Source organism: Pagrus pagrus (genome assembly GCF_965226575.1).
Source record: "Pagrus pagrus genome assembly, chromosome: 15".
Lineage (NCBI taxonomy): Eukaryota > Metazoa > Chordata > Actinopteri > Spariformes > Sparidae > Pagrus > Pagrus pagrus.
In genome coordinates, this window is record NC_140199.1 from 24,525,237 (window position 1) to 24,552,258 (window position 27,022).

The 27,022-nt window shown below is 42.1% G+C and overlaps 1 protein-coding gene across 4 annotated transcripts in view; it reads left to right on the forward strand.

Annotated features, from left to right (window-relative positions):
- The first annotated feature begins 944 nt into the window (after positions 1–944).
- The window catches only part of LOC311270605 (serine/threonine-protein kinase MARK1-like), a 38,343-nt gene continuing 12,265 nt past the window's right edge, over positions 945–27,022 (forward strand). For 3 of the 4 annotated variants that reach the window (XM_084375586.1, XM_084375587.1, XM_084375588.1), the window contains exons 1-6: positions 945–1,353; positions 5,046–5,252; positions 13,699–13,752; positions 22,192–22,240; positions 23,516–23,581; positions 23,836–23,906. In XM_084375586.1, the coding sequence (XP_084231712.1) occupies positions 1,303–1,353; positions 5,046–5,252; positions 13,699–13,752; positions 22,192–22,240; positions 23,516–23,581; positions 23,836–23,906 (498 nt within the window). In that variant the 5' untranslated portion in view covers positions 945–1,302. The remainder of the gene's footprint in view (positions 1,354–5,045; positions 5,253–13,698; positions 13,753–22,191; positions 22,241–23,515; positions 23,582–23,835; positions 23,907–27,022) is intronic. The other variant, XM_084375589.1, reaches the window with a different exon arrangement.

Below are 27,022 nucleotides of genomic sequence, written 5' to 3' on the forward strand. Positions count from 1 at the left end.
CTCTCTGCTGTGTGAGACAAACCATAAGTCGTGTAACCCACAGGAAGGAGCGCTGTCTGCCAAAGAAGACGTGACGTGTCTTACAAGAGACTCAGCAGTGGACATTAACTCCTGTGGCTGCATGACTCATGAGAACGGGAACAAAAGCTGAATGTAATGCAAGAACAAGAAATGTGAGCGGTGGCATTATGTGTCTGGGCCCCACATGTCAGACACTGCAGGTGTGCAACAAACTGCAGGTGCAGCCTGACATCTAGTGGTCAAGCTGCGCACACACGCACACACACACACACACACACACACACACACACACACACCACACTTCACATCATCACCACCACACCCAGAAAACCTCAGGTAATGCATGCATGGTTGAGAAACACAAAATCTGCCTCCCAGGCGCAGGTTGTTTGGCAGATCTTGTTTTGAAATGTATAGTCAACATTCCTGATCACGAGTGGTGGAACAATGAGGGGTGTAATGCTGCAGCTGTCCAACAGATGGCAAAGTCTGTCCAGTTTCCAGTGTGAGACAGGCCTTACCCTTGCACTAGGCCTCTCTCTGGACACCACATTGTCACATTCAAACCCCACATGTGGTTGTAAATGACTGAGCTGCTAATCCGCGTCTGAAACAGCAAAATCACACACATATTTAAATAAACTAAGCATGTTATGTCTAGCATTTCCAGCCATGGTTCAGCCCTTTTTGTCCAGTCCATGCAACAAAAGCTTGACATGCTCTATGGATGTGTTATACTTGATGTAAGCAGGCTGCACACGCCCTATATAGTTGGATCTGGGATTCATCTGAGGGACACTGGTCCAACTGTGTGCTTAACTGTTTTCTGGTGACTTGAATAATGAGCTGTATAGAGGAGACAAAGGGAGAGAGAGAGGGAGAGGGAGAGAGAGAGAGGGAGGGAGGGAGAGAGAGAGAGAGCCCTCCATCCTTCCTGGTGGGAGGTTTGAGATGCGCTGCGCAGACCCGTCCGCTACCGACGCATCTTCCTGGCCTGCCCCCCTCTCTCTCTCTCTCTCCCTCTCCCTCTCTCTCAGTCTCTCTTTCCTCCTGTTCTGTCTGCCACTAGCCTACCTGAGGGGAAGTGCACAAAGCCAATAAGAAAATCTGGCGTGTCGGCGGGGCCTGTGCGCGCGCTATGCTGCGGTAAAAGGCCGCCGTTTGCGGTGTTTACAGGGGATGTAGAGAGGGGGACGGAGGCACCGCTCTCCCCCGACGGACCGCACCGTGTCTGCTCTGCCCAGCCCGCTGCATCGCTGAGCGGCCCGCGAAGCACACAAGATGTCGACCAGAACGCCATTGCCCACCGTGAACGAGCGTGACACCGAGAACGTAAGTGTTGCTAGCTAGGAGGAGGGGAGGGGGGGGGAGACACCGGCACGATAGCGGACGGAGGGGGACGGAGTGAAAAGACGACAGGGGATGTGGCTGTTTTGCGCACTGGTCGGTGCAGCTTCATGGCAGCGCTGCTTTTTAGCGTTGCAGAGCGACTCGACCAATGAGCACCCCGGCTCCCCTCTCCTCTGACGGAGCGTAGAATAACCCAGAATAAAGGTGCAGTTTTGTTATGTCTGCCCCAGTTTAGCCTCGACAACGCACTGCGTCAGTGTGCTGCCTTTACGGACACACGCGAAGCCCGAACGTTAATGTTGGGAGGTTTTTTTTGTGTGTGTGTTGTTGAAAACGCTGCTCGTGTGGCCTGTGAGAAAATGGTGTTGCTCCACTTGTGTGCAACTGGAGGGGGGTATTTTCTGGTCCACGACGTCAATATTTAGGGAGGGTGGGGGAGGATGTTGCCCTACTTTTCAATGGCAACGCTTGGTAGCATCGCAATGTGACATCCATCACCTATTGGGCCCTGTTGTAACTGCACGCTCACAGTGTTGAGGAGGAGGAAGAGGAGGAGGAGGAGGAGGCGGTGGAGGAGGGAGCGTGTTGTTATTCACCGTTCTGCTGCCACGACCCTGATGAGCTGAAGCAGCAGACAGACATGTATTTATCACTAAAGGAATGGCTGGAGAATATCTCAGTCAGTGTGTGTGAAGGAATGTTTATGAACGACCACCCAGCCCCCTCCTCTCGTCTCCCCTCCCCTCCTGTCTGTGTGCAGCATAATAATAAGAATGCTTCTTTCATTTGAGATCAGTCCAAATGAGGACCGCTGTGTGTGTGTGTGTGTGTGTGTGTGTATGCTGACAGGCTCTGACATATCTAGGTTCATCTAATTTTTTCCTGGAAACAAGACGAGGCACAGACGACTCCTTGTGTTTTATTGTGTTACAACCGGTGGAAATAGCTGGAAGCAGTCGTTCAAAGGTTATTCCCAGATGTAGAGACAGGACTTTTATTTTGGCTCTTTGTGTTTCAGGATTATTCGTCCTCAGGTGAAAAACTGGAAAAATGGATTTTCCAAAGTTATATAACACAGCACACCCGTAATGTTCACTTTACACGGTGATATCAGCTCTCATCGTCATCATCAGCTTAATGTTTCTGTCTTCAGGTCTCATAGACTGCTAGGCGGCTATCAAAGCAGTAGCCAGCCAGCCTCGCCTGCCTCTGTTGGACTCCATCAGGCAGCCCCAGGGCCCACTAGCCGCTGAACTGCATTGCATAACAGCTTATTACTCAGAGAGACGAGTGGCTTTTAGTGCAGCGAAATAGAAGATGCTCTCTCCTGGCTTTCTTATTTTTATGTGCGTGTGTGCAGGTGTTTGTTATTTTCTTTTATGTCTGGCCTCCCTGAAGACACAAACGTCCGTGTTTGGGAGTTAATGGATGGGCGAGGGGAAACAAACTTTGCGTATTAATCAAGCACCAGTGCTCCAAATCACCTGCCTGCACAGATGCCCCTCGTTTAATTTGCAGAATTTGGAGCCGGGCCAAGTGTGTGTTTGTGTGCACATGCATGTGTGGCTGAAGGATGAGCTGAAAGAACAACGGTCACTTTAGTTAGGACAGATATAAGAAAGACAGTCCGAGCTTTCTGCCTGGGCTTTGGTGCATTAGAAACAAGGATGCTGACTGACTGGCATCAAATCAAAATTTCTCTTTCCTCTATCCACACACCACACACAGTGACACCGGGGAGTGTTTGAATCCTGCAGTGTGGCTCTCCCTCCGTCAGGATGTGGCGTAGCTGACATGATGCGCACCCTGCAGGGTGTAGCGTTTCCCTCAGTGAAACGGGAGCAGGGAGCTGGGGTAACCAGACCAAGGCTTTATTCTCTGGCTGGGCGTGGTGCTCAGGAGCAGAGGATCATGGGATCTCTGACCTGGACTGACATCAGCAGCTGTTGTAGAGGAGAGGAAACAGACCAGCAGAGACTGCGCCTGGCCTGTGCCAGAGTTGTACTTATAGCAAGCTGTTCCTAATTCACCTTCACATGCCATATCACAGGGACACTTGTTGTTATCGGGTTTGGCCTCAGAGCCAGAGACATTGTTGTAGCTCTCGACTCCATGCTGCACGTGCTGCAGGTTTTCTCAAAGGCACAAAAAGTCAAAAGAAGTTCACTTTCTTTTGTTGTCTAATCTCGTCTTGTGGCTGATAAGGTCTTTAGGTCAGGAGGTTAAGGTGTCACAGAGGGAGACGAGGGAACCTGATTCTCTCCCACACACTTCCTCTTTGAGCTTGTAGGTCGTGAGCTACTGTGTGTGTCTGCATGTAAATGTAGTTGTACGGTATATGCTCACACACACATGCACATGAACACTGGATCCCCTTCTTATAAGTGGTACTAGGTCAATGGGTTCATTTCTGTTTGTCCAGAATATCCCAGCTTTGGCACACACGCCAACCTCCACTGCAGCACTCTGCTGCATTGTTTGTACAAGTGCAGCCACTGTGGCAGGACCAGCGGTCTTGTTGGAAATAGAGAGAGTGACAAAAAGCCAGAGAGGTGATATTGTTTAAGTGTAAGAGTGGGGGGAAAAAATTATCCTTAAATCCGTCGGGATTCTTTCTTGAAAGATTATTTCTTGATGCATAAGAGTCAATAATTGGAAATTTAAAGGGCAATTCTTGACATTATCGCTTGTAGCGATTCTGTAAGTAGCCACACAGTGAGAAAAAATAAATCAGATGTAGAAATCAAAGATTTTGATGCATCAAGTTGCAATTCTGCATTAAAATGTCTAAAAACAACTAGATCTTTGTTATATATTTTGTTGGGTTGTGTACTTACAGTATCAAAAATGTTTCCAACAACGTTCAAACCCAGAAAAATCCTCAATTTACTTCAGGTAACGGTTTCATTAGGTCACTGTCGCTAATTCCAGGTTTGGGAAGTCAGCGACGGAGGCTAAAAATTTGTGCCCGAGTCATGTCGGATAGATTTTCATTAGCAATGGATTGTTGGTTGTTTGTTAAATTGTGTATTAACCACTAGCAAAGGGAGTTTGACTGCAGGATCTTATGTGTTTTTTCGCCTTACTCATGCAGTGTTTATCCACCACAAACAGCCAGATTCCTTTACTACATCAGCTGTGAGCTAATGTTAGCCAACAGTGTGTCTGTTTGTTTAAATTCAATTAAACTCTCACTATTCAGCACCAGAGACTCTGGTTCCCCCTCTTTTTTCCCCTCTCCTCTGTAATATCTCCATGAAATAAAGTACATTATCCAACCAGCTCCAGTTAGCAGTCACCATTACAGTAATGTGACATAAACACAGACAATGGAGGTCTCCTCAGCAGATCCTGCTGCAGTCAGGTTGATAAACAGGAGTGAAGATAAATCCACTTCTTAATCCTAAAGGTTAAAAAGTCATCTCTGAGCTCTCCTCCCACCGGTAAACAGCTCCGGATCAGAGCAGAATCCGATGTCATCAGGTCTGGCTTAGCCCACGACACTCTAGTCTGCTCTGTGCAGCAGCTCCTCTCCTCAAAACACTGCAGATGTCTGTTTTGTTTTGATAGGGAGCCTCCTTGCCGTGGAAATTACATATTGAATGTTTTAATCAACGTTCCAGTCAGGGAATGATGATGTTGCTGATCTCCACGTGTGTGTCTGTTTCCTGCAGCACTCGTCGGTGGATGGCTTTGTTGAACCCCCAGTCCCCCCGACAAAGTCTGCGAGTCGCCACAGTCTGCCGCGATGCCGCAACTCTTTCACTCTTTCCTCCTCGGAGGAGCAACCCCATATTGGCAATTACCGCCTCCTCAAGACCATTGGGAAGGGGAACTTCGCCAAGGTGAAGCTGGCGCGACATGTCCTGACTGGACGAGAGGTGAGACAAAATCTTTATTTGTATTTTATTGATCACTTGGGTATTACTGTTATGTTCATATGCAATACAACCTTCATCCTAAACCTGTTATGTCAGACTCAATCTTTAATTGCTGCATGTTAACTGTCAGGGCTGCAGCTTACATATTCATTTTGGGGGTTGTATCGCTATGAGACTTTCATGATAACCGTATCAGAACATATCACAGTGTCATGGCATACGGTATAACACAATTATAATTAGTATAAGAAGTTACAATGGCCCTTAAAGGAATGAAAACAGAAGGGTTTTTGGTTGAACACTGTTTTTATGATTTCATAAAATGTTATGAATGAACATGAAACTACAGTATAATTCAATACTGTGGATAATCAGATGTACACGCTATGTTATGTCATAATAACCGTAAAGTTTTTTACTACGTAGCAGAATAGAAATCTTTATAGTCCACTCATTTGGAAATTTGGCTTTGGCGTCAAAAGCAAAACACGTGGTGTAATAACATTTTAAAATAAAACCAAAGCACATGATGGAGACAGTTCATCTAAACAGGCATAAATAAGATCAAGAATGTCTCTGCTTCGGATTAAAATACATGAGATAAAAACAGTAAGTGGGTCTGTAATAATAAACTGTTAGTGTGTCAGTCTGAAAACCCCAAAATAATGAACTTACCAACAGGAAAAACAAAACATGACAGTGAAGGAAAGAACAGACAGAAGACATTCAAATATTTACATTTGAGAAGCTGGAAACAGTGAATTTATATTTAACAATGCAAAAGAGTGTTATAAAGCTCTTTATTCCAACAGTAATCACTGTTAAAGAGTGTTTGGTCAGTAACCCATGTCTCTCCTCCCCCCGCTCATGCAGTAAAAGTGAAAAGAAACTTTCTGGTATCCCTGTCTACTTTATCCAATCAGGACAGAGAACTCCATAAAGAGGCGGTCCTGTCTGCTCATGAACGTGGAGAGATCAGGATCCTCCTGTTTGCAGCCGTTTCTCATGATTAACGCTGCGTGTTCATGTGGTGATGTAGAGAGGAGTGAGCGGAACTGAAAAATGGAGAGCAAGTTAGCTAAAATAACACTTTAAAGCTTTAAAGGAGCACTTTGTACGATGCGGCCAGAATTTCAGTTTAAAACATTCATTAAACAAACTAACATTAGCGAGAGAATGTGAAGAAACAATAGTGATGACGTTATGCCAAAGACATCTATGTAGGCTGCTGCGTTTCTGAGATTTCTACTGAAGTGAAATCTCCAACTAAACCTGGCTAGTCCTGTCCCGTTTACAGTTTTGTACCGCAAGAGGCGATAGTCTGATAGCTGCAGTAGTTTCATCTGGGAGATGTGAAAGAACTGATCTTTACGTCAATTTCCTTACTAAACTTCAAACTCAACATAAACTAAAACTCACCACAACTTAGTTGTCTTAGTTTGTCTTTCCACAATCACCTCAGGTTTGATCAAAATAAATCCTCAATTAAGCAAATAAGATGAGAAAATACTTCAGCACTACATGCTGTTTTCACCGCTGTAAATCACCTCTGTTCTGTAGTCTATCTGCCGGTCGCAGAGGCTGTGTTCAGTCCCAATCTGGAGTTCACTGGCTCCATTGACGGTGGTGACTCCTCTAGTCATCCGAAGTGTGCAATGCTGACAGAATCCAGTTAGCTAGTAGGGCAACTTTGCTCCACAGCTACCTGAGCTACTTGCTAACAGTAGCTAGTCACTTAAACCAAAGATGACTACAGCAAAGAGTGCACTGAGAAGCAGTAGGCGATCACGCTGCCCCCTATAGTATTTGAGCTACCGTCTAATCTGGTCACAAATTACACCTTTAAAAGAAAAAGTGATTCAAAGTGTACTTTAGGTCATGTCTTACATGGTACCCCTTTTATTTGCTTCATCAACTCTTTTCAAGTTGCTGTTCTGACTCTCAGGAGAATAAATGATCTTCTCTCATGACAATATCATACTCCACCATATTGGTTTCTTTAAATCTGGTCAGATTAAGCTCTCCTTCTTTCTCCTCTCTCTCTCTCTCTCTCTCTCTCTCTCTCTCTCTCTCTCTCTCTCTCTTTCACACACACACACACACGCACACACACACACACACACACACACACACACACACACACACACACACACACTGCTGATCTGTCTGAGTGACAGACAGCCTGCTTTGGTTTGTTGGTAATTAAAGCTCCTGTTTCCCTGAGGAGAAAACAACGACCTATGATCTGTTCACTGCCTTTCACTCAGCAGGACCCACAACACCCACTCATCCACCTCAGACATTGTATCATGATTATTTCTTAGCCACTTACAGCCTTTAATCTTCTGTGTTTCATTATGTTCTTGGCCATATCAGAGTGTGGAGGGCATAACTGTTCTCCCAGGTCAAACCAGTAACAGTTTGATCCATCGTGCGTCCTCTAATGCTAATGTTAAACAGGCATATTGGGTATGTGACCCACTGTTTGCTGAGAAGGTCAGGCGCTGCTGCTTTGTGTGCCTGAGTGCCTTTGCTGGCTCATCAGAATGCAAAGACATGGATCAGAGTGAGCGAGAGAACAGGTGGAAAGAGCATAACCCGCTAAAACTGACTCAATTTTAGCTTGAGCCCACTGCAGAGATTTTCCTAGCAGCTAGAACGAAAAAAAAAATTGGTTTAACGCTGTAGAAAAAAGAGCTGTGGAGACAGCAGCAGTCACTTCTAGGTGACAGAGTGTCCTCTATCTGCTGAGGAGGGTGACTACAGGATGTGATCACACATCACGCACACACACAAACACACACACATGCTCAGCTGCACTGATGGAAACATTTGCCTCTACCATATGCCCTCGTCTCTTACCAACTAGAGAAGCGTTGATATATGATTATTTTCAAATTTAATTGGCCAATTTCTTAGCGAAATTGTGTAGAATTATTTATTCCAAAAAACTAAAAGAAAAAAGGTTTTCAAAGTGTTTGTTTTACTTGTAAAGAGTTTAATCTGATGTCATGCAAAACAGTGGAAGAGAGTTAATTGCTTTGACGAACAACTACTGATTGTTTTATCAACTTAATCAATTATCGTTTTGTGTATATAATGTCAGAAAATAGGGGAAAATGCCTGTTGCAATTTACTTAACTCAAGTTGATGTCACACTGCTTGGTTTGTTTAGACCAACACTCCAAAACATCAAGATTTTCAGTCTATTGTAACAAACAACAAAGAAAAGCAGCAACCGCTCACATTTGAGAAGCTAGAATGAGGAATTGTTTGGTAATTCAATAATTAATTGATAATCAGCGTGACTGCTCATTACTTTTTGTCAATCAGCGAAGAGAATAATTGACTAATCATTTCAGCTCTCATGTTGACACATGAAAGGATTTGACTCTGGTTTATAGAAGCTCTTTACACACTTACACACCGCATAGAGAACAAATGTACTGAAAGAACTAAATATAGACATACAGGACAAGTGAACAAAGACAAACTAAACAAAGGGAAGAAAACGTGAACATGCAGCTATCATAGCAAGTAGGAATATATAAAAAAGTTCGGGTGTGTCAAGTGAATTTTATTTATACAGGCCCTAACTCACCCTAAACTGCGTCATAGGACTGTAAAGAATATGACACCTTCTATATTTAGACCCTCTATCTGAAAGAGAAAAAGCTCCACAGGAGCTTTCTGGGGAAGATAAACAGTCAGTAGGTTTCATACAAACAGTAGACAGATATTTTTATAATAGTACAATATTGAGAGACAGAATGACACTGTTTGTAGAATGAAACAAGTATCGAGTATCAGAAGTCCAATAAATCCAATAAAGCGATATCCAATAAAATGTGTCAATATCCGTACTCCTGATAAATCCTCATTGGATAGCTGACTGAAGTTTAGTCATTCAAGTTTATAAAAAACTTGTTCTGCAATAGTTCTCTTGTGGTTTTCTAATAAATAGTAAATATAGCAACCTCTGATCAACCCATATCCATTTCAGGCTCAAGTTAACAACTTCCGACTAGTCCACGACCCAAGGAACAGGAACGATTGAAGTCAGTTTGACATAGTGGCTAAACCGTGTAATTACAACGTCACGTGATCCACACTGGCCCAGAAAGACTTTATCCCATAAGCTTAAATTGTGAAAGAAGCAGCGTCACAGCCCCTGTGAACTGTTTGTGAACAGCTGGACCGTTAGAATTTTTTATTCCCATTCAAGTTAGCGAAGGGCTAAACAGGAAGTTAGCCGCTCGACTGTCAGAAGTCTGTAGTGCGCATGCTCTATGGGCCCCCTATGTGGAAGGTCTGGGTAATTTTACACCCAGGAAGTCCAACTTTTCTGGCTTCATACGCAACTGAGCAGCTTTCCTCCATATTGTATCCAGATTATTAGATTTAGGTTCAGTCCCACCAACATTCGGTTTGAACACCACCCACTTTTGTTTCAAGCCCGAACCATTATGAGAACGGATACTAATACAGATCATTTAGTTGGTTGAAGAGATACAGATACAGATATGGTGTACTTGTTCACCCCTAACTGTCAATAAAGTAAAAAAAACGTCAGACACATGAATTATCTATTGTATATACAGGTCAAAATGTTACTGTATACTGTATGTACAGAGCTCTGTATAAACTGTACTGTACAAATGGTGCAATAACTCTAGAATAAATGTTGCATGGGTCATTATAAGTTACTCTATGGACAAAAGTATTTTATGTGTGCACATAATGGGTATAATCTTATAGATATTGTGATTTCAAACCACCCACCCTGCTACCTACCTAGCAAAAGCAATGCCTGTCTTTTCTGTATACTGTATGATTTTAGTTCCCTGTCGTGCACAGAGATCTTGGATCTGTGGTTGTGGAAAAGACCTCAGAGGGAAATTAAAGTTCAGAAGAACATGTAAAAAGCTCACAGGCACACAAGTGATGCCATGACTAAGTTTCCCCTCCATGTCCTCTATGTGAATATTCACATGTACGTGTTTTACATGCGTGCGCGATCACAAGACCTGCATACGGTTAAGAGCATATGGGCCGTGTGTTACGAACGCGCTGAATAATTAACAGTGATGCACGTTGCCCTTCTGTCGCTGTGGGACTGAATTATTCACCCTCAGATCCGTTAGAGAGACAGCACACACACACATATACTCACACACACACTGGCATATGATGTGAGACCATCCACGCATTTGTCAAATCTCTCAATCTGAGATACAAAAAGGGAAATATTTGTTTATCAGTGTAGCGTAGAGGAAATGTAATGTGCATCTCTGACTCATGCAAAGGGAATGGTGGAAGTTGGAACAATAGAGTGACACACGAGGACAGCTCCGACACCTGCAGGCATACACAGTGATGGAGACAAACATACACATACATGCATGCCTCCACCTGAGTTTTGTCCGTGACAGGAGGAAGCAGAGAGGAGGGGAGTGAGGTCCGTCTGTGCACCTGCCCACCTAAGACAGGCTGCAAATAGACACCACCTGCATACTGCGTGTCTACACACAGCGAGCCTCTCTGCAGTCCGCTCTCTATCCGTGTTTCTTTCACAGCAGCCACACGGCCATTGTTATTCTAGGTTTGAATGAAACTTAATGTCCTAACAACTCATGCTGCAGGTCTTGGGGAAACCCCGTTCAGGCTAGGCGACCTGCGTTCTCCCCATCGTGACTCAGCAGCATTTGCCTTCCTGGTTTCTTCCTTAACAAGCTGCTTGGGATTCGAGCCAGAGTCTGCATCCACTGAAACATGTTTAAGCTCTCATTAAGGCCAGAGTCACAGTAATGCTGTTATAATAAATTGTAATTAATGCTTTTATGGTGTCATTAATCTGAAAAGTCAAATTCTCCCCTTCCTCCCTCCCTTCAGAGGTCAGGATGGGAATAAATCACAAGTTTACGCAAGTCTGATAGTTTCATAGTAGTTAAAGATGTAGAGACCTTTACAATGGAAGAGAGGGAAATAGCGTAAATCAGTGGTGCAGCGGCTCTTGATACAGTTTAGAAAAAACATGCAGGCTTACATGTAACCTCAGTGTATGAATGGTGACAAGTTGGTTACTAAAAATTTCTTTCTCAAATCGTCATATTTCACTTATTAATCGTACATAGTCACAGATACAGATATAAAGACATTACCTCATCACTATGAATCCTGTAAACAGCTGTTTGGAAAAAGAAGAAAAAGAAAGAAAAACATGATTAATATGTTTTGTCTTTCTCTCACCCGCTTCCAAAACACAAGATCTCTACAGAAGGAGGCGTTGGTGCTCATACGGCTTTTGTCTGCAGGGGCTGCCAGAATCAACAAAATTAAAGTTTCTTGTTACTGCTCTAACAATTTTAGTACGCTACAACATATAGAATGAAAAAACCTTGATGCTTTGCTCAAGGGCACTTCATCAGAGCATTTATTCCCTAGTAGCCTATAGAGTCTAGAGGATGGTGGGGAGGTGACATACGATAAAGGTCCCCAGACTCATTCAAATCGGAGACGTTGTGACTACATGGTATGTGCATCTTTGTCCACTAGTCTACTAGACGTCTCATCACAGAGGACGCTTCAAAGACAACACAACATGCAGACAGACATGCACAAGAAAAACGTGATTTGGATCACAGCTAAGGATGATGAATTACATTCCCATCAGCCCCAGCTGTACTTGTTAAATGTTAGCACGCTAACACACAAAACAAAGATTAATATGGGACACGTTATGCCTGGTAAGCATCAGCAGTGTTAGCGTGGCGATGTCTACATTTGGCTCAAAATACTGCAGTGCAAGTGCAAGTGCAAAGCCACTAGCATGTCCGTAAACTTGTAAGTCGTGTTAGTAGCCACGAGTCGCTCCTCCTTTTTTCATTTGTGAGTTATATTGTGGAACAACAGGGTCCCATCAAGGTGTTTCTGATCGCGCTCACAGTAATCAAAACATCATAGGAGTCATTTTGAAGACTGTATCTGATTGAAACTGCAGCTTGGATCGGAGTTTGATTCCTCTCGTCTACTCACATTAAGAGTACAACAGAGAATAAACACCAACACAGTTAACTTTTTTAATATCGTGAAATGGTCTGTAAGTACACAGTTGAAGAGTCTAAACTCCCCTTGAGGCCTATAGAGGCCATGGAGCTCCAAAGTGGCTTGAACCAGCCAGCAAACCGTCTGGGCATTCCTTAGAGCCTCGTGCTCTCCTTAGCATGGCTGAAAAATTGTTGTGGTAATTACCCTTTAGTTAGACCACAAACTCATCCTGCCAGCACTAGTAACATTCAAGTCTGTGTAATAAAACTGTATAATTGTCATGCAAAAGGCCAAAAGGACATTAATATTATTTCAGTGTAATTACATTATATCGTAAAACTGCTCCGTCAATCACTTACCAGCACGATGTATGGGCGAGTGGTGAGTCGGCACTAACGCTCAGCTAGTGGCTTTGTGAAAAGCTGCTGAGCTCACAGTAAGTGAGGGGAGCAGGTCTGTTACAGTGTGCAGTTTGGGGTGATTATTGAGATGGATAGTTCAGACTGCTGCCCAGCAAGACCTGCCGAGCCAACAGTCGATCAGCGACCTGCAGAGTTGTACACGAGTACACTTTACTGCGTGTCTGTGTCTTTGGGCTGCATTTACATTTGATTTTAAGTCAATCTGTGTGTGGGTGAGTGTAATGGATCTTATTTTATGTTTAATACATATTTCTGTTTTTAAATCTCTGCCCATGAAAGGATGCGCTCAAAAATGAAAATTTTGTCATGATGTGCTCACCTTCATGCCGATAAAAGTCAGGTGAGGTTTTCGTAGTCCACAAAACATTTCTGGAGCTTCACAGCAAAACTGTTGCAGCATTCTCCGGAAAAAAAACTGAAGTAGATGGGGAGTTGTTGTCAGAGTGTAAATAATGTCTTTTCAAATCAATTTGGAATCCTGGGGCTTCTGGAAACATGGAATATGCTGGACGAGCTGTATAAAGCTATTTTCTGTTTTGCAGTTTTGCATTCTCGTAAACACATCAGTTGTTTACGAGAATGCAACGCTGTTTTGCTGTGAAGCTTCAGAAATGTTTTATGGACGACAAAACTTCGGCATGGGGGGTGAGTAGGTAACGCGTAAATGTTCATTTTGGGTGAACTTTTCCTTTAAAGCTTCATGTCTTCACAAATAAGTGAATAGAGGAGCTTTAAGGTGTGTTCACAATCAGACAGAATGCACCACTTCAGCCGTGACATGTTTTGACAAAGCCGCCCTACAGCACAATAGTGAAATAATGATGCGAGCTCTTCTCAACACAAACTTTCACTGTACAATCATAACACAAATGCAATACTATAATAACTTTTAACACCTTGCTTATCTTTCATCTTTGCATCCCACTCTCTCCCACCCTTCCCTTCTTTTCCTGTCTTCCTGTTTTTTATCTCTCTAGGTGGCGGTGAAGATTATAGACAAAACCCAGCTGAATCCCACCAGTCTACAGAAGGTGAGTGGCTGTTTTATGGCCACATGGTAACATTAATGTCTTGGTTACGGCGCTCATGGTTTTTCCATTAGTCATTCCTGAGCTCTTGCCGCTCTGTTTCTTTGCTCTTTGAACTCAGGATGTGCTGTTTTACATAATGTAATCAGATGTAGCCAGGAGAGACCACAAGGCTTGTTTAATCTCCAGACCTCCCGCCCACCCCACTCTTGACTCTCTCTGTTGGTTAGTGGTTAGAAGCGGCTAAAAATACCCCTGCCTGCCTGCCTGTTTGTCACTTACCCTTGTCTAGCAGTCGTAACCAATTATAACACAGGGTTTGGGACCGTTTCCTGATTACTGAGTCCAAATCCAGCTCTTTCTGCTGATTAAACACACACACACATCCATACACATACAATCCTCATGGTAGATTAGACCATGTGGAAGGAAAGCGGTCGCTGCTGCATCACATTATGAGCAAACGTCACCCGTTGTTAGCCTTAAAATGATACAGGTGTGCAGCTGATTGACAGGAGTTCATTTCATGGTCGTGACATTAATCGTCAGTTATTGCTCTTTTAATTTGAGTGTCTTGCTAAAGGATGAACACATCGCTAAGCAACTGTCATGGTGACTCATTATAATAATGGACCATTAAAAGCACCACACCTACTCAAACAGCAGTTGATGTCTTGATGGACCTCTTGGCCTCAAGCAGCCAGGGTGAGAAAATATTGTTGTGCCGATCTGTCTTAATGAGTATAATAACAACAATTAGCTTTCCAAAATGTCTGTCAGCCCACACTGGTCTGAGAGGAATGAACTTGAGTGTTACTTGAGGAAATGAAAGCTGGAATAATCAAACAGGGTATCGTTGCAAGCGGTAGGGACAAATTTGGTTCTTGGCTTTATTCCTACTTGTAAATCTGTACGTTTTTAGCCAATCAGGGTGCTTCTTCTGGCTTAATACTGTTGCCGGCATTGTTCTCCACGAGCAAAACACATTTGTAATTTGCCTGGATCTTAATTGGATCCGACTGCCATCCTTCAGCCAATCAGTGCGAAGAAGACAGTGTGAAAATTTCAAGCTCCAAGTTCCTCACTCATCTAATCTGACTGAGATAAATTTCATTGTGCGAGCTCTTTTGTTAAACAGCCTATTGTGTGGTTTCTAATCTGCGCACACACACAGTGGGGTAATGAACATTTGGAGGCTGTATGATTGCGTGTGTGTGTGAATATGAACTGAGTCTGACTTCATCGATTTGGGTCTCGTCTAGGTCATCAGTGGTTACGTACCCAATGGGTCGGGTTGTCCGCTGCCTGGTGATGGGCAGGGCAGACGTATCATGTGAGACTGCGGACCAATCAGGATCTCTCTGATCAATAATTCAGTGGGCCTTTCAGATGTCAGCTGCAGTAGAGCTGAGAGGGTCAATATGGAGAAGTCGTATGGCTTTTATGGGGGATGAGCTAATATTGGTGTAACAGCATGTATGCACATTGAAGTTTGTGTTCGCATGCACACGATTATTCATGTGTCAGATCGGTTGTGTGTTTGTGTTTCTGTGTTAAGGCATGTTTATGTAGTTGTACATTAAGTGTCCTCTGCTCTCTACTATAGATTGCTGTAATGGTATACAGAAGTGCCATCTGCAATGCAGAAGCCGGTCTTATAATGCAGCAGTTGTCTCCTGGATTGAATCGATTGTCTCACTGACTCAGAGCGTCCTATCCTTGTAAAAGCTATGCTATGGATGCATTAAAGGAAACGTCCGCCCTAATACAGCTTTAGTTTGGTTGCTCCTGGACTGGCCACATGATATCTAAGGGGAAGAGAAAAGAAGAACATCAACCTTGTCAGTCAGTGGTTCTCATTCCTGGTGTTTGGGGTTTAGTGCTGCTGATTAGCCAGTTAATTGAAGGTAAAGATAGACATATGTTATAGTTTCTGTTGAGTTGTGCACTTACATTATCCTAAATGTTTCCAACAGTGTTCAAACCCAGTGAAATCTGTCATTTTATTCAAGTTAAGGGTGCCTTTTACTTTGTTGCCTGTTACTCTAACTTCTGGGAAAACATTAGATGATATGTCTCAAAGTGAAGTAGAGGTAACATAACTATAAACTTCAATACGTTACCTTGTCCGTGAACATTTCTGCCTGATTTTCACCATGGTGGTTGTTTACGAGTAAAGACAACAAGTCCCATGATCCTGTGCCAAATCACTTTGTCTTCAAACTATGTGTTTTTTAATTGATTTGATAAAAAGACCCCTTAGTCACAGAAATGAAATACTGTTCTTTGCGTTTGATGGCACTTTGACCTACTTGCACACTGCCAAAAGAAAAAACACAACACTTCAGTGACAACACAGTTAGCTTACCAATAGCCTGCAGTTGCTCTTCAGGTAACTTAAGGCATCGGAGACATTGGGTTTAATTTCCTTCTCAGAGATCCCTTATTGATTTTTTTGGGAATTGGGATTTGAGAAACCAAACTGTAACAAAGGGAATTTGTATCTTTTGTTTTAATTGTTGAATCTTCTAAGGGTGGTATTTTAGTTTTAACCCTGGAATCTTCATTTTTGATAAATATTTATTGAACTCGCCTAACCCTAACCTGCAAAGAGCCACCAGAAGTTGTTGTTGTAAAATATCCCTGGATATGAAAATGACAGTTGTTAGGTTATAAAACAATCTTTTGAGCTTTGCGTATCCAGATGTGATAGTCGAACAATGGCATAGCCATCAGTGCATGAATTAAATGTTTAAATTGAAAATCAAATTGAATCGAATCGAATTTGTGGATCATTTGACTCTCCAAAAATAATCCTTATTGCAGAGCATTAAAAAATAGTACTGTCCACAACTTTGGTCATTGTCTCTTGCAATCATCAGTTGGTTTTGCAATGGCTGCTTGTTTTGTTGGAGGCATTCTTCATGTTTGGAAGTCTAGACTGAATTTGAAGTTCCCTGAGGGTGTCTGGGCTGCTCTGCTCACTCTGTTCCCATTGTGACCCCTTACCCGCAGAACGCAGCAGGAAAATGGAGAAGAATTGATTTAAGACTTCAGAAGCCGTCACATTTTCTTTTTTTTTTCTGTTTTTTTTCTGACATCCATGATGTCACAGTTGCTCTTCAGCACAGCTTCTTGGTCAACAAATTGATCATACCACACCACACTTAAATGGTTAATAGCAAAATGCTGTAGAGCTGAGCAGGCTATTTCTAGAGGCGGATATAAACAACAGACGGGCATAATTATTGATTCAGTGACTCAGGCTTTTTACATGCATGAAGAGCAGAGGTTGAAGGATTTCCTGGTACATCTAAAAATCTGGTGTCTCAGCTGACCTCTTGCTCTGTCATGCATACGATTCACTGTACACTGTTAGTGTTACAGTTTTTTTTATTTCTGATCCTGTTTGTTTGTCAGAGTGGGTGAGTGAGGCTTGAGAGGTCTGATCTGACCACATCACTCTTCTACTCGCTGTTAACGGCCACTCTTTCATGTTAGACCGTCAAAAAATGCCACTGATCTCTCTTTTTATGGTCTCAGCGGAGCCGGGCTGCGGCGGGCGCACCATCTGGCGCTGTAGGCACAGCCAGCACTTGGCTGTTGCAGATCCTATACAGCCACACACACACAAGCCGGAATGACACATACAGGCATATACAGGAGGAAATCCTCTGGTTTAGTTCCACGGATCTGGCAACACTCACATGCATGCATTCCTGTACATAATACACACTTGTATATACATGCAAACACAGGGATCCTCTCTGAATTTAGAGTAAAGTTCATAACGCAGACACAAACACACAAAGTCAATCATAAAACCTCTGTTTTCATCTCTTATTTTCTCAAGCTTATCTTTGTCAGTCTTGTGTTCCCCTCCGATTATTAGATCTCAAAAGGAGTTTAGCAGAGACCAGAATGAGTCATGAGGCTAGAATGAAGCTTCGGTCTGTTCCTTTATGGCCCATTGGCGATCTCTGCCCTGGTGTGACTTTGTGGTGGTTTCAGTGTAACAGGAAATGAGGTCAGCTGAGCTTCCAAAGCACCTCCTTAGATCTACCACAGGAAATGCATCACATGTCATCTGTGGTCAGGGATGTTGACGTTGTCATGGTTTTTAGGCATTTTTAGCCCTAAAATAGGCCTCTCCGTTAATCCCCTCTTTTCACTGAGCAAACACTGATCTCATCCCACCGTCCCATTGCTCTTACTCTCTTTCTAATCTGTGAATAAGAGTCATTTCTGTTCATCGCTTTAACAATCAACGGAATATTAAAGGTTATATGACCTACTGTGCAGTTTTGCTGTTAGAATGCAAGACATGTTCACATTTGGAGAAGGTTGAGCCGTTTGCTTTGTGACGTAAAACGGGCTGCAGAACACTGGCAGCTTCACCAAAAATCAAAATCTCTCATCTTGACGTGGCTCAGAGCCACAGCACTAACCTTCAGTCTGACTATGTCACGATGTCTTCTGGTTTAAAGGCACTCTTCGGAACAAGTTCATCCGACTCTTTCTGCCAGTTGTAAAAAGCCCATCTTGGGGTCAAGCTCCCTTAATGGCTGTTGTTTATGTCTGTCTTGCGCCTGCCACTACGCATTAGCCAATGAGATGCTGTCGGGCCCACGGGCTAGAAGAGCTTTGGTCATGTTCAGATGAGCGGAATGCAATCGGACAGGCAGCACCGTTGTCCGAGATGAATCATAAAACAAATCAAATGTTGAGGCTGATAAGATATGCTTGGATTTACATATTGATAAACATGTTTTCAGCGCTGTTGCGGCTTTGACTGACAGGTTATAGATAATGAATAAGATGTATTTGAAGAAGCAGAGAGACACAGAGACAGAGTTGTGTCTCTGGTTATTTTCAGCACCTCAGGAGTCAAGGACAGGACAGGACAGCTTGTGTGAATGTCACTTTGAATCCCTCTGTCTGCCAGTCTGTTTGTCTTTCTGTCTTTCTTTGACAAACAGCAAGCAGTGGTTGGTTATTTACTGATATACATGCACATGAAAACATGCACGCACGCACGCACACACACACACGCACGCACACGCACACGCACACACACACACACACACACTCATTAGAGGGATGAGGGCTTCCAGGCTACTCATCCTATCAATAATCTCCATGTTGAATGAGCAGCTGTGCTGCTGTGACTGAAATAGTCCAGCCAGTTCCTGTAAGTGTTCCCAGTCTGATATCTGCCGCTCTGCTCCTTCTGCATGGGGACTCTGCTGTAATTAAGGCTAGTTTGGGAGACTGGGCGCCCCTGGGTGGCTGGAAGTAGGTCACTGGCACAGACTACTGAGACCCGGGCACATTGGAAACGGTGTGTTTTCATGTTTGTGATACACATTTCCCTTTTAGCAGCTATTCTCCTAATCATTTTCTTCAATCACAGTCTCTATTCATTATCTGACTTGAGCGTTGAAATTCATTTTAATTTGAAAGAGGGTCGTTTCGCCTCACATGTTGGCCCAAATGTTCAGAAATCGTTCACTGTGTCCATAACCACCTTAAAACTGCTTTGTGCCACGCTGTGACCCCCCTTTTAGATATTATTGATATTAATACTAGACTGGATCACAGATCTGAAACTCATTATCTGCTGTCCGCCTCCATGGTGGCTCCATCCCTATTGAGCTTGTATTGACAGACAGACATTGTGTTTGTTGTCGTTGTTTTCCACCGCCCTTCTCTGATTTGTTCTAATTTTTGTTTCCAAGTGGCTGCACACGTGCTTCCCATGTGAGGGGCTTTAGGGCAGTGACGTAGACGAGACAGAGAGAGAGAGAGGGAGGCAGAGATAAAACACTGACTCTTTAGACCACCCCTCATTCAGAAAGATAAAGAAGTCCTGTCTCGATGGATGCGTCACATGTTAAAGCCGTAGTGTGGATGGATGCATATCTGAGGCTGTGACTTCTGTGTTTATATTTGAGTGCGCTGCAGGACATCTTTTGGTTATTGTGTCAGTGTGTTTCCACTCTAATTGACTTTGTTACCATGGGGGAACCTCTCAGGCCAACCGAGCAGCTGATGAATATGGAGCAGGGTTTGCCACACAGGAGAAGCTCGTTATTCTGAGCCACGCAGGAATTGAAGATTTTTTGTGGATAATGGTGCCATCTACGAAATCTGCTCAAATGTTCCTTTCACATCACAAAATAAACAACGCTGAAAGAGGTAGATAATGAAGATAATAAAAACATAAAGAATACAATCTTAACTAGAAACTAAGGTTAAATTTAAAGACCATAATGCACTACATGTATAAATATACATTGACAGATGTCAGGTCATACTTAGAGGAAAAGGCTTGTGAAGCGTTATATTTGTCTCATTGTCAACAAATCCCTTTTTTTTTTGTTTTAAACAACATGTTATACGTCTCTGAATCATTTTGACCTCTGTAAAAGTAGATTACCAAATAAAAACAATGACCTAAAATAGCTGAGCGCTGTAGGTTTTAGCAAACTTCACTCAAACAAAAGCTAGAGTGCTTTTATTGTGAACTATTTTCAGCGGCGGATTAATACACATTTGGTGTTCTCGCCAGTACTTACTGCAGTAGTGAGCTTAAACCCACCGTGATGTCACCCTGTGGTTTGTTGACTATCAGTTTGAGGCCTTGAATTGGATTATGTGTGTTGTGTGTTAGCTTGTTTTTTTGGAGCCAGAAGTGACCATATTTGGACAAATAGGTGGAGGAGGATTAGGTCTGATATGGTAGCCACACCCTAAACTATAACCCGCTTTATCATCTTTTTAACTCTAAATGGGACCATAATTAAAAAAATGAACATCATGCTGTATTGAAGAAGACCGGAAACTAGCGAGTGAGATAATAAACTCATTAGGAAACAGTTAACTGAGGTAATAAATCAAACGACAAGCTATTAGAAATAGCCAGCATAATATTTTATACAGTTAAAAAGTAGGACAATGCATGTGTAATCGATTCAAAATAAACCACGGTGCCAGTGCCCATTGCAACGAAGGACAATGTCACCCAGTGCAACCACGTGGCTCATTGATTTGTTTTTCTATGGCACCAAGGAATAAGCTACACCAGACATCTTAACTTTTTACAGGATTTTTTTTGACAATGAGAAAAATAAAGAAGCCCTTTTCTTTAAGCCCTCTGCAGTGTGCTGTATGTGTGCACTGGGTCTAATGAGACGGGAGGTGTCAGAGCGAGAGAAAGAAAGAGAGAGGCCGGCGAGCAAGTAGAGACAGAGGACAGAGGAAAGAATTAGAGAGAGAGTACCTGCATGTTGTTGAACCAGACTGTAGCTGAGAGGTCCCACAGAGTCGGGCCTGCTCACACTGGTATAATAGCTGTGTTTGATGACCTAGAAACATAAACTATCCCAGCACTTATGTAAGACCTAAAGGGCCATCAGAAAAGTTGCACGCATACACTGATACACACACACACACACACACACACACACACCACTACAGCCTCCATCCTCAGTCTTAATGTGACATGTTGGATTATGACGTGCAGAGCAGTTGTCTGTTTTCTCCTTTTGATACATGCAGGAGATGAAAGCATCAATCAGGATCTTTTTGCTTGATCAAAGTGGTCAGCAAACGGCAAAATCCGTGCTCGGTCTCAGGTAGCAGTGGATGCTAAATCCCAGCTCGAGTGAGTGTTGAAATCTAATACTCAAACACAGCCGCCCTCTGCACGACTCGGAGCCGGCAGAATGTAAATGATTCAACAGCACCTCTAAGTGGCTGCAGGAGCTCGTCTGACATAAACAGTCACGCCAAGACGGAGGAGGTTTTAAATGATTATAACTCTGCACTCAGCTTATACAAGATGCTCGGAAATAGACTGGAGGATGTGATTTTTCTTCTAAGGGTTTCTCATTACACAGGAGAGAAACTTTTACCGTCTGCATCATCAAAATAAACCTCTTAATCAAATTTAATTTTTTGTTTTCCAGAACCACAGGACTACAGGCATCAATATGATTTCGCTGCTCTTTTTTTTGCACGTCCATGTTAAGATGATTATATTAGGCAGCAGATGCCTTACTGGCTGCAAGCCTGTGTGCTGTTACTCCGCAGTGGGCGGCTGTGTGATGCTGCTGACTGGGTGTTTGGATGGCCGACTGGCTGGACTGCAGTGTGTCAGTGGAGTTGTAATTCTGGTCCTTATCTCTGTAGGTCAGGGTTTAGTGCGAGGTTGTCGCTGCATCACTGATATTGCTTTACACAGTACAGTAGCTCCATGATCCTCAGCTCCTCTCATGTTACTGCAGAGTGTAATCCAGTTTCAGATGTATACAGCTCGCCTAGATCAGTGCATAATAACAGTTTCTAACCAAGCAGAGACAGAGCTGACACTCAGGGTCACTGCATGTGATGTTAGCAGCATATTCTGGATGCATTAAATGTTCCTTTGTGTCTCAACAGCTCTTCAGGGAAGTCCGAATAATGAAGCTACTGAATCATCCAAATATAGGTAAGTTTAAAGAGGAGCATGCAGCAGCTTGATGACAGCTTTGTAGTAATATTCCCATTTGTTTTGTCAAAAATATCATTATATAGATTGTTTCAGAATATTTAAAACGGTTCGACACGCTTTTTTTTTGCTGCATCAATACACCAGTACCAGCTGTGCTTTCTTGCTCTCTGACACCAGGTTGACACACAAACATTATTTTTAAAGGCTTAATCCAGAAGAAAGAGAGAAAAGTCATGTTTAATTCAGTCTTTCTGCTGTTCTCTGCCAAGAAAAGAGAATTTGTATCTCTGGTAGTATATCTAAGTTATAGCTTTGTTAAATTAATCTTTAATATGAATCAAAAATGTTATGCCCTAAATTATTCTCTGTTGTATTTAAAATGGTATTGAATGTCATAAATCTCTAAGGTAAATCAAAAAATGAAACGGTAGGAGCACTTCCTGGACTCAGTTTGTTAGAAACACTTTCTTTTGAACTAATAAAACACCTTTATTGTCACGGCATGGTCATGTTAAAGCTTTAAACAAGCCTTTGACAGGGAGTCATTTTCTAAGGTTTTGTGTCAAAGTCAGAAATTCCAGTCTGGTGACAACACTAAATCCCATGTAATTAGCATTAGCACAACCAATTACACCAACACCCATCATCCAGCTAAACCATTATAACTTGCATCAAAGGAATATTACTGTATAAAAACAACAGATAACAATTAGGTCAGAGTTCTTTGTTAGGGTTGTGCTGTTTGTTTCCGTGCTGCTCCTTTATAGCAGTAAATAAACGCCCAGAGGCAATCCATGCACTTCAAACAAGGAAAAGTATTAAAAGGAGGAAGGAAATATTAAAAAGCTTTTATTATAATGGCTAAATTGTTAACATGTTTCGACCATTATGTTTTCATTAGGGCTCCAAACAACACATGGTCAAAACATGTTGGCTTTTTTATGATTGCCCTTGCCACTGTAATAAAGACTTTTTAATATTTCCTTTCTCATTTTGATGCTTTCCTTGTTTGCCTGGATTGCCTCTGGTTCTCTTTTTCTGGTCTTTCTCTAAATAAACTGATTCATGTATAATTTCCTATTTTACATTATTAAAATAAGAGCATTACCAATCTACATTTCCACTTCTACAAAGCAAGTATGTATTTTCTAATAGTTTGAAGATCACAACAGTAACGTATTGGCTTCTTAAATTGCTGGAGACTTCATTCAGCATTAGATATCAGTAGACCAGTAAACTCAGCTAACACATCTTCCCTAATTCCTCCTGCAGTGAAACTGTTTGAGGTGATTGAGACGGAGAAGACACTTTATTTGGTGATGGAGTATGCCAGTGGTGGTAAGTGACACACTTAATGTATGACATTTGCTTGATTTTGTGAGGGTGTTCCTGCTCGTTATTCCCACATTAGCAGTTTTAGAGCAATTTAATAAGCACACACACAGACTCACACAGCTTCAGTAAGTTTACAGACTATTTAAGTGTAAAGCATGCCATTATCTCATATCATGAATTCATGATAACACTAGTTGTGATATAAAATGATGAGAATATACTGATTGATAATTGTACATTTCTTCTCTTTTCTCCAGGAGAAGTATTTGATTATCTAGTGGCTCATGGCAGAATGAAGGAGAAGGAGGCCAGGGCCAAGTTCAGACAGGTGAGTCATCAGCATCGCAGCGCTCGCACCTCTGTCGTCACTCCATTACTGTTTTCAGAGGGAAGACTGCATGCACCAAGATCAAGCTTCGTCACCGACTGCAGAGGAAAGATGGAGCACAGATAGCTCGGCCTGAGAGGGTTGAGAACAACTACCTTACGGATGCTGCTCTGACACCTAGTGGTGCTACAAGAGCAATAAGGCAGGGATTAAGTTGCCTCTTTCATACTAAAGATTAGAACATTCATCTCTTTCTTCTAAATTTCCTTTCATACAATAGCATAAACAAGATCTTCTCGAAGAACCACTTCTTTCACGTCCACGCTGTTTGTGTTTAAAATCCCTCAGTGATGGTCTTTGGATGACTCAGAGGAACTGTGTGTGACACAGTGTGGGCAGTTTGTGTGTCACAGTACAGACAGATCAACATTCAGGTAGAAGTGTTCGTGCGTGTCTGAGAGCAGGCTGGTGGGTGGCATCTGTCAAAGAACAGTGTGTTTTCTGTTTGATTGATGTTGTAGCTATTTCTTGCATATGTTGGTGAAATTTCTCTGTCAACTGTCATAGCAACTGCCCACTGCGTGTCACACAATCACAGGGACTTTGGCTTGAGTACATTTGGGCCTGAAAAATCAACAACATTCACTGGCATGAAAGTGCAGCTCAAAAACCTCAGATAAAGATTACGATAACACTGTATAACAAGGGTACAAATCATGTACTTAAGTACTGCTTTACTAATATATGAGTCAAATACGATTTTATATAAGGTGTATGTATTCCTGTAGCTCACCATTAACAAATGAATAAAGTTACTGTGACTTTATGTGATTAGTTCACAGTTAATAGATCATCAGTTAAGGAATGTTAATGTACAGTTAGTTCATACATTAATTATTATCATGCCTGCCAACACACATGAATTTCCCTTTTTTTAACCCTTCCCCCCATTGAGCACCTAACTAGTAATTTCTCCTGTTAGTTTTGAAATTTTATAGTGATAGAAACACATTGGTGTTTCTCAGTTCCTGAGTGGGATGTGTGTTGTGGTACCTGGCAACCCAGAGGCTCCACTCAGTTTGCGGCTGAAAATGTATGACACAGGTCCTCAGAAGAATAAATAGGATTCCAAATTTCACTCCACTTGGTATGAGACCTTCCCCTTTATTGACTTTTGCTTCCTGTCTCATTTGCTCATCTCCTCCTTCATCACTTTATTCTTCCTCTGCTTCTTTACCTGGTCATCGTGGCTCCTTTACACACACACACACTTGAAGATATTTTTGTGATGTAAATTTGGGATTTTGATAACTTTTTTGTAGGCTACATTTTGATGTACATCCTTTTATTTATGCATCGAGTCAGCTAGATTTCAGTTACATTAAAGATTAGTTATGTAACTGTTAATTTATTTATGTTAAGTACATTTTTGTACTAGTGACAAGTTCTATTAAAAAGATATCTGCTTTTGGAGAGGCTGAGCAAATATATGGGTCTGAAATGAAGTTTTATGTAACTGGAATCCAACTGATTTGGTTGCATATCAATAAATTAAAACATGCATTAAATCAGCATGATTCATGCTTCACTTAATTATTACTTAAAGATAACTTATGTAACATTTCTGCATTAAAATGTCTAAAAATGACCAGACATTTGTTATTTATTTTGTTTGGTTGTGTACTTACATTATCATTATGTTCTAATCCAAACAAATCCATAGTTTTGCTCAAGGTAACTGTAACTTTACTTGGCAGCTAGTCACTATAATGAAGAGTCAGAGGTTGAGGCAGGAAGTCAGTGAACCTGACTAAAGATAACTTGAATAAAATTTTAAAACATTCCTTTCCATTCTAAGTGCTGTATCGTAGGCAACTGGACTTGTTTCAGTTTCTTGAAGACGTTACACGTCTCATCCAAGAGGCTTCCTCACTTCTAACTAACTGGAGGGGAGCTGCAGGCTTTTAAACTCTGTGTGGGAGTGTCCTTACAGACTTGTTAAGGACACATGTGAGCTCTGAGTTTCAGAGTCATTAGGGCCACTTGTGGGTCATTGACCCAACCAGCCTTCATGTGGGTTACCAGGGCTAGGTGAGCCCAGGTGTGAATGGTTGTCAAGCTGTCTGGGGAGAGAAGTCAGAACTGAGGAAGCCTCTTGGATGAGAGGTGAAACGTCTTCAAGAAACTGAAACATGTCCAGTTGCCTACGATACAGCACTTAGAATCACCATGACCTGGAAGACTGAGAACCTTCATCAACATTACTCTTCCATGAACATTTCAGCCTGAGTCATATAGATAGATTTTCATCAGCAATGGTCAACAACAACTCCCATGATCCCATGCTTCTTATGTCCTTTGTTTTCATTGAGAGACCCCTAGCAGCAGAACTTACATACTGTGTGTTTAAATATATGATTTGTACCCATATTATAAAGTGTTACCAAGATTACAATAACTCAGCAATACTCAAACATAGTCTCTTATGCCGCTCTGTCCTCCTGTACACAATTACAAGCCTTAATAATATTAAGGAGGTTTGCAAAAGTTAATCAAGTTAAATGGTCTTTCCATTAGCATGATGCAAGGTAAACTTTAGCTGCTGTTTTATGGTCATAGAGGACAAATTCTCCCACCATACTGAAAGTGAACCTCAGTAGTTGAGTTTTCCTTTTATCTGTGAAAAAGTCCATAATTTACATTTTGTGTCAATGCTAAACACTTGCTAACGTAAGCTAACGTGATGCTTTGCGAGCATGAATGCACTCCTCCTTGTTTAGCGGTTAATACCCAACAATTTAAAGTAAACCATGGCAGGGTTAACCATGGTGCTAACAGCAATTATCCTGAAAATGGAGTAATCATTTCGTTATTTTTCAAGCAAAATGCTTCAAAAAAAAAAAAGGAAAAAAAGGTTTTAGCTTCTCAGATGAGAGGTTTAGAAAAAAGAAAGATGTTTTGCTGCTGCCATGAAAGACACAAATTGTTAGCTGCTGCCCTATTGTGCTCTCTGTTTTTGTATGTCTTTTATACATTTTTATACATCTACTTCTGTCTTTTCTATCCTTTTGTAAAGAAACTATCTAGCTACTCCTCTGAAAAACAGTGTACACAGT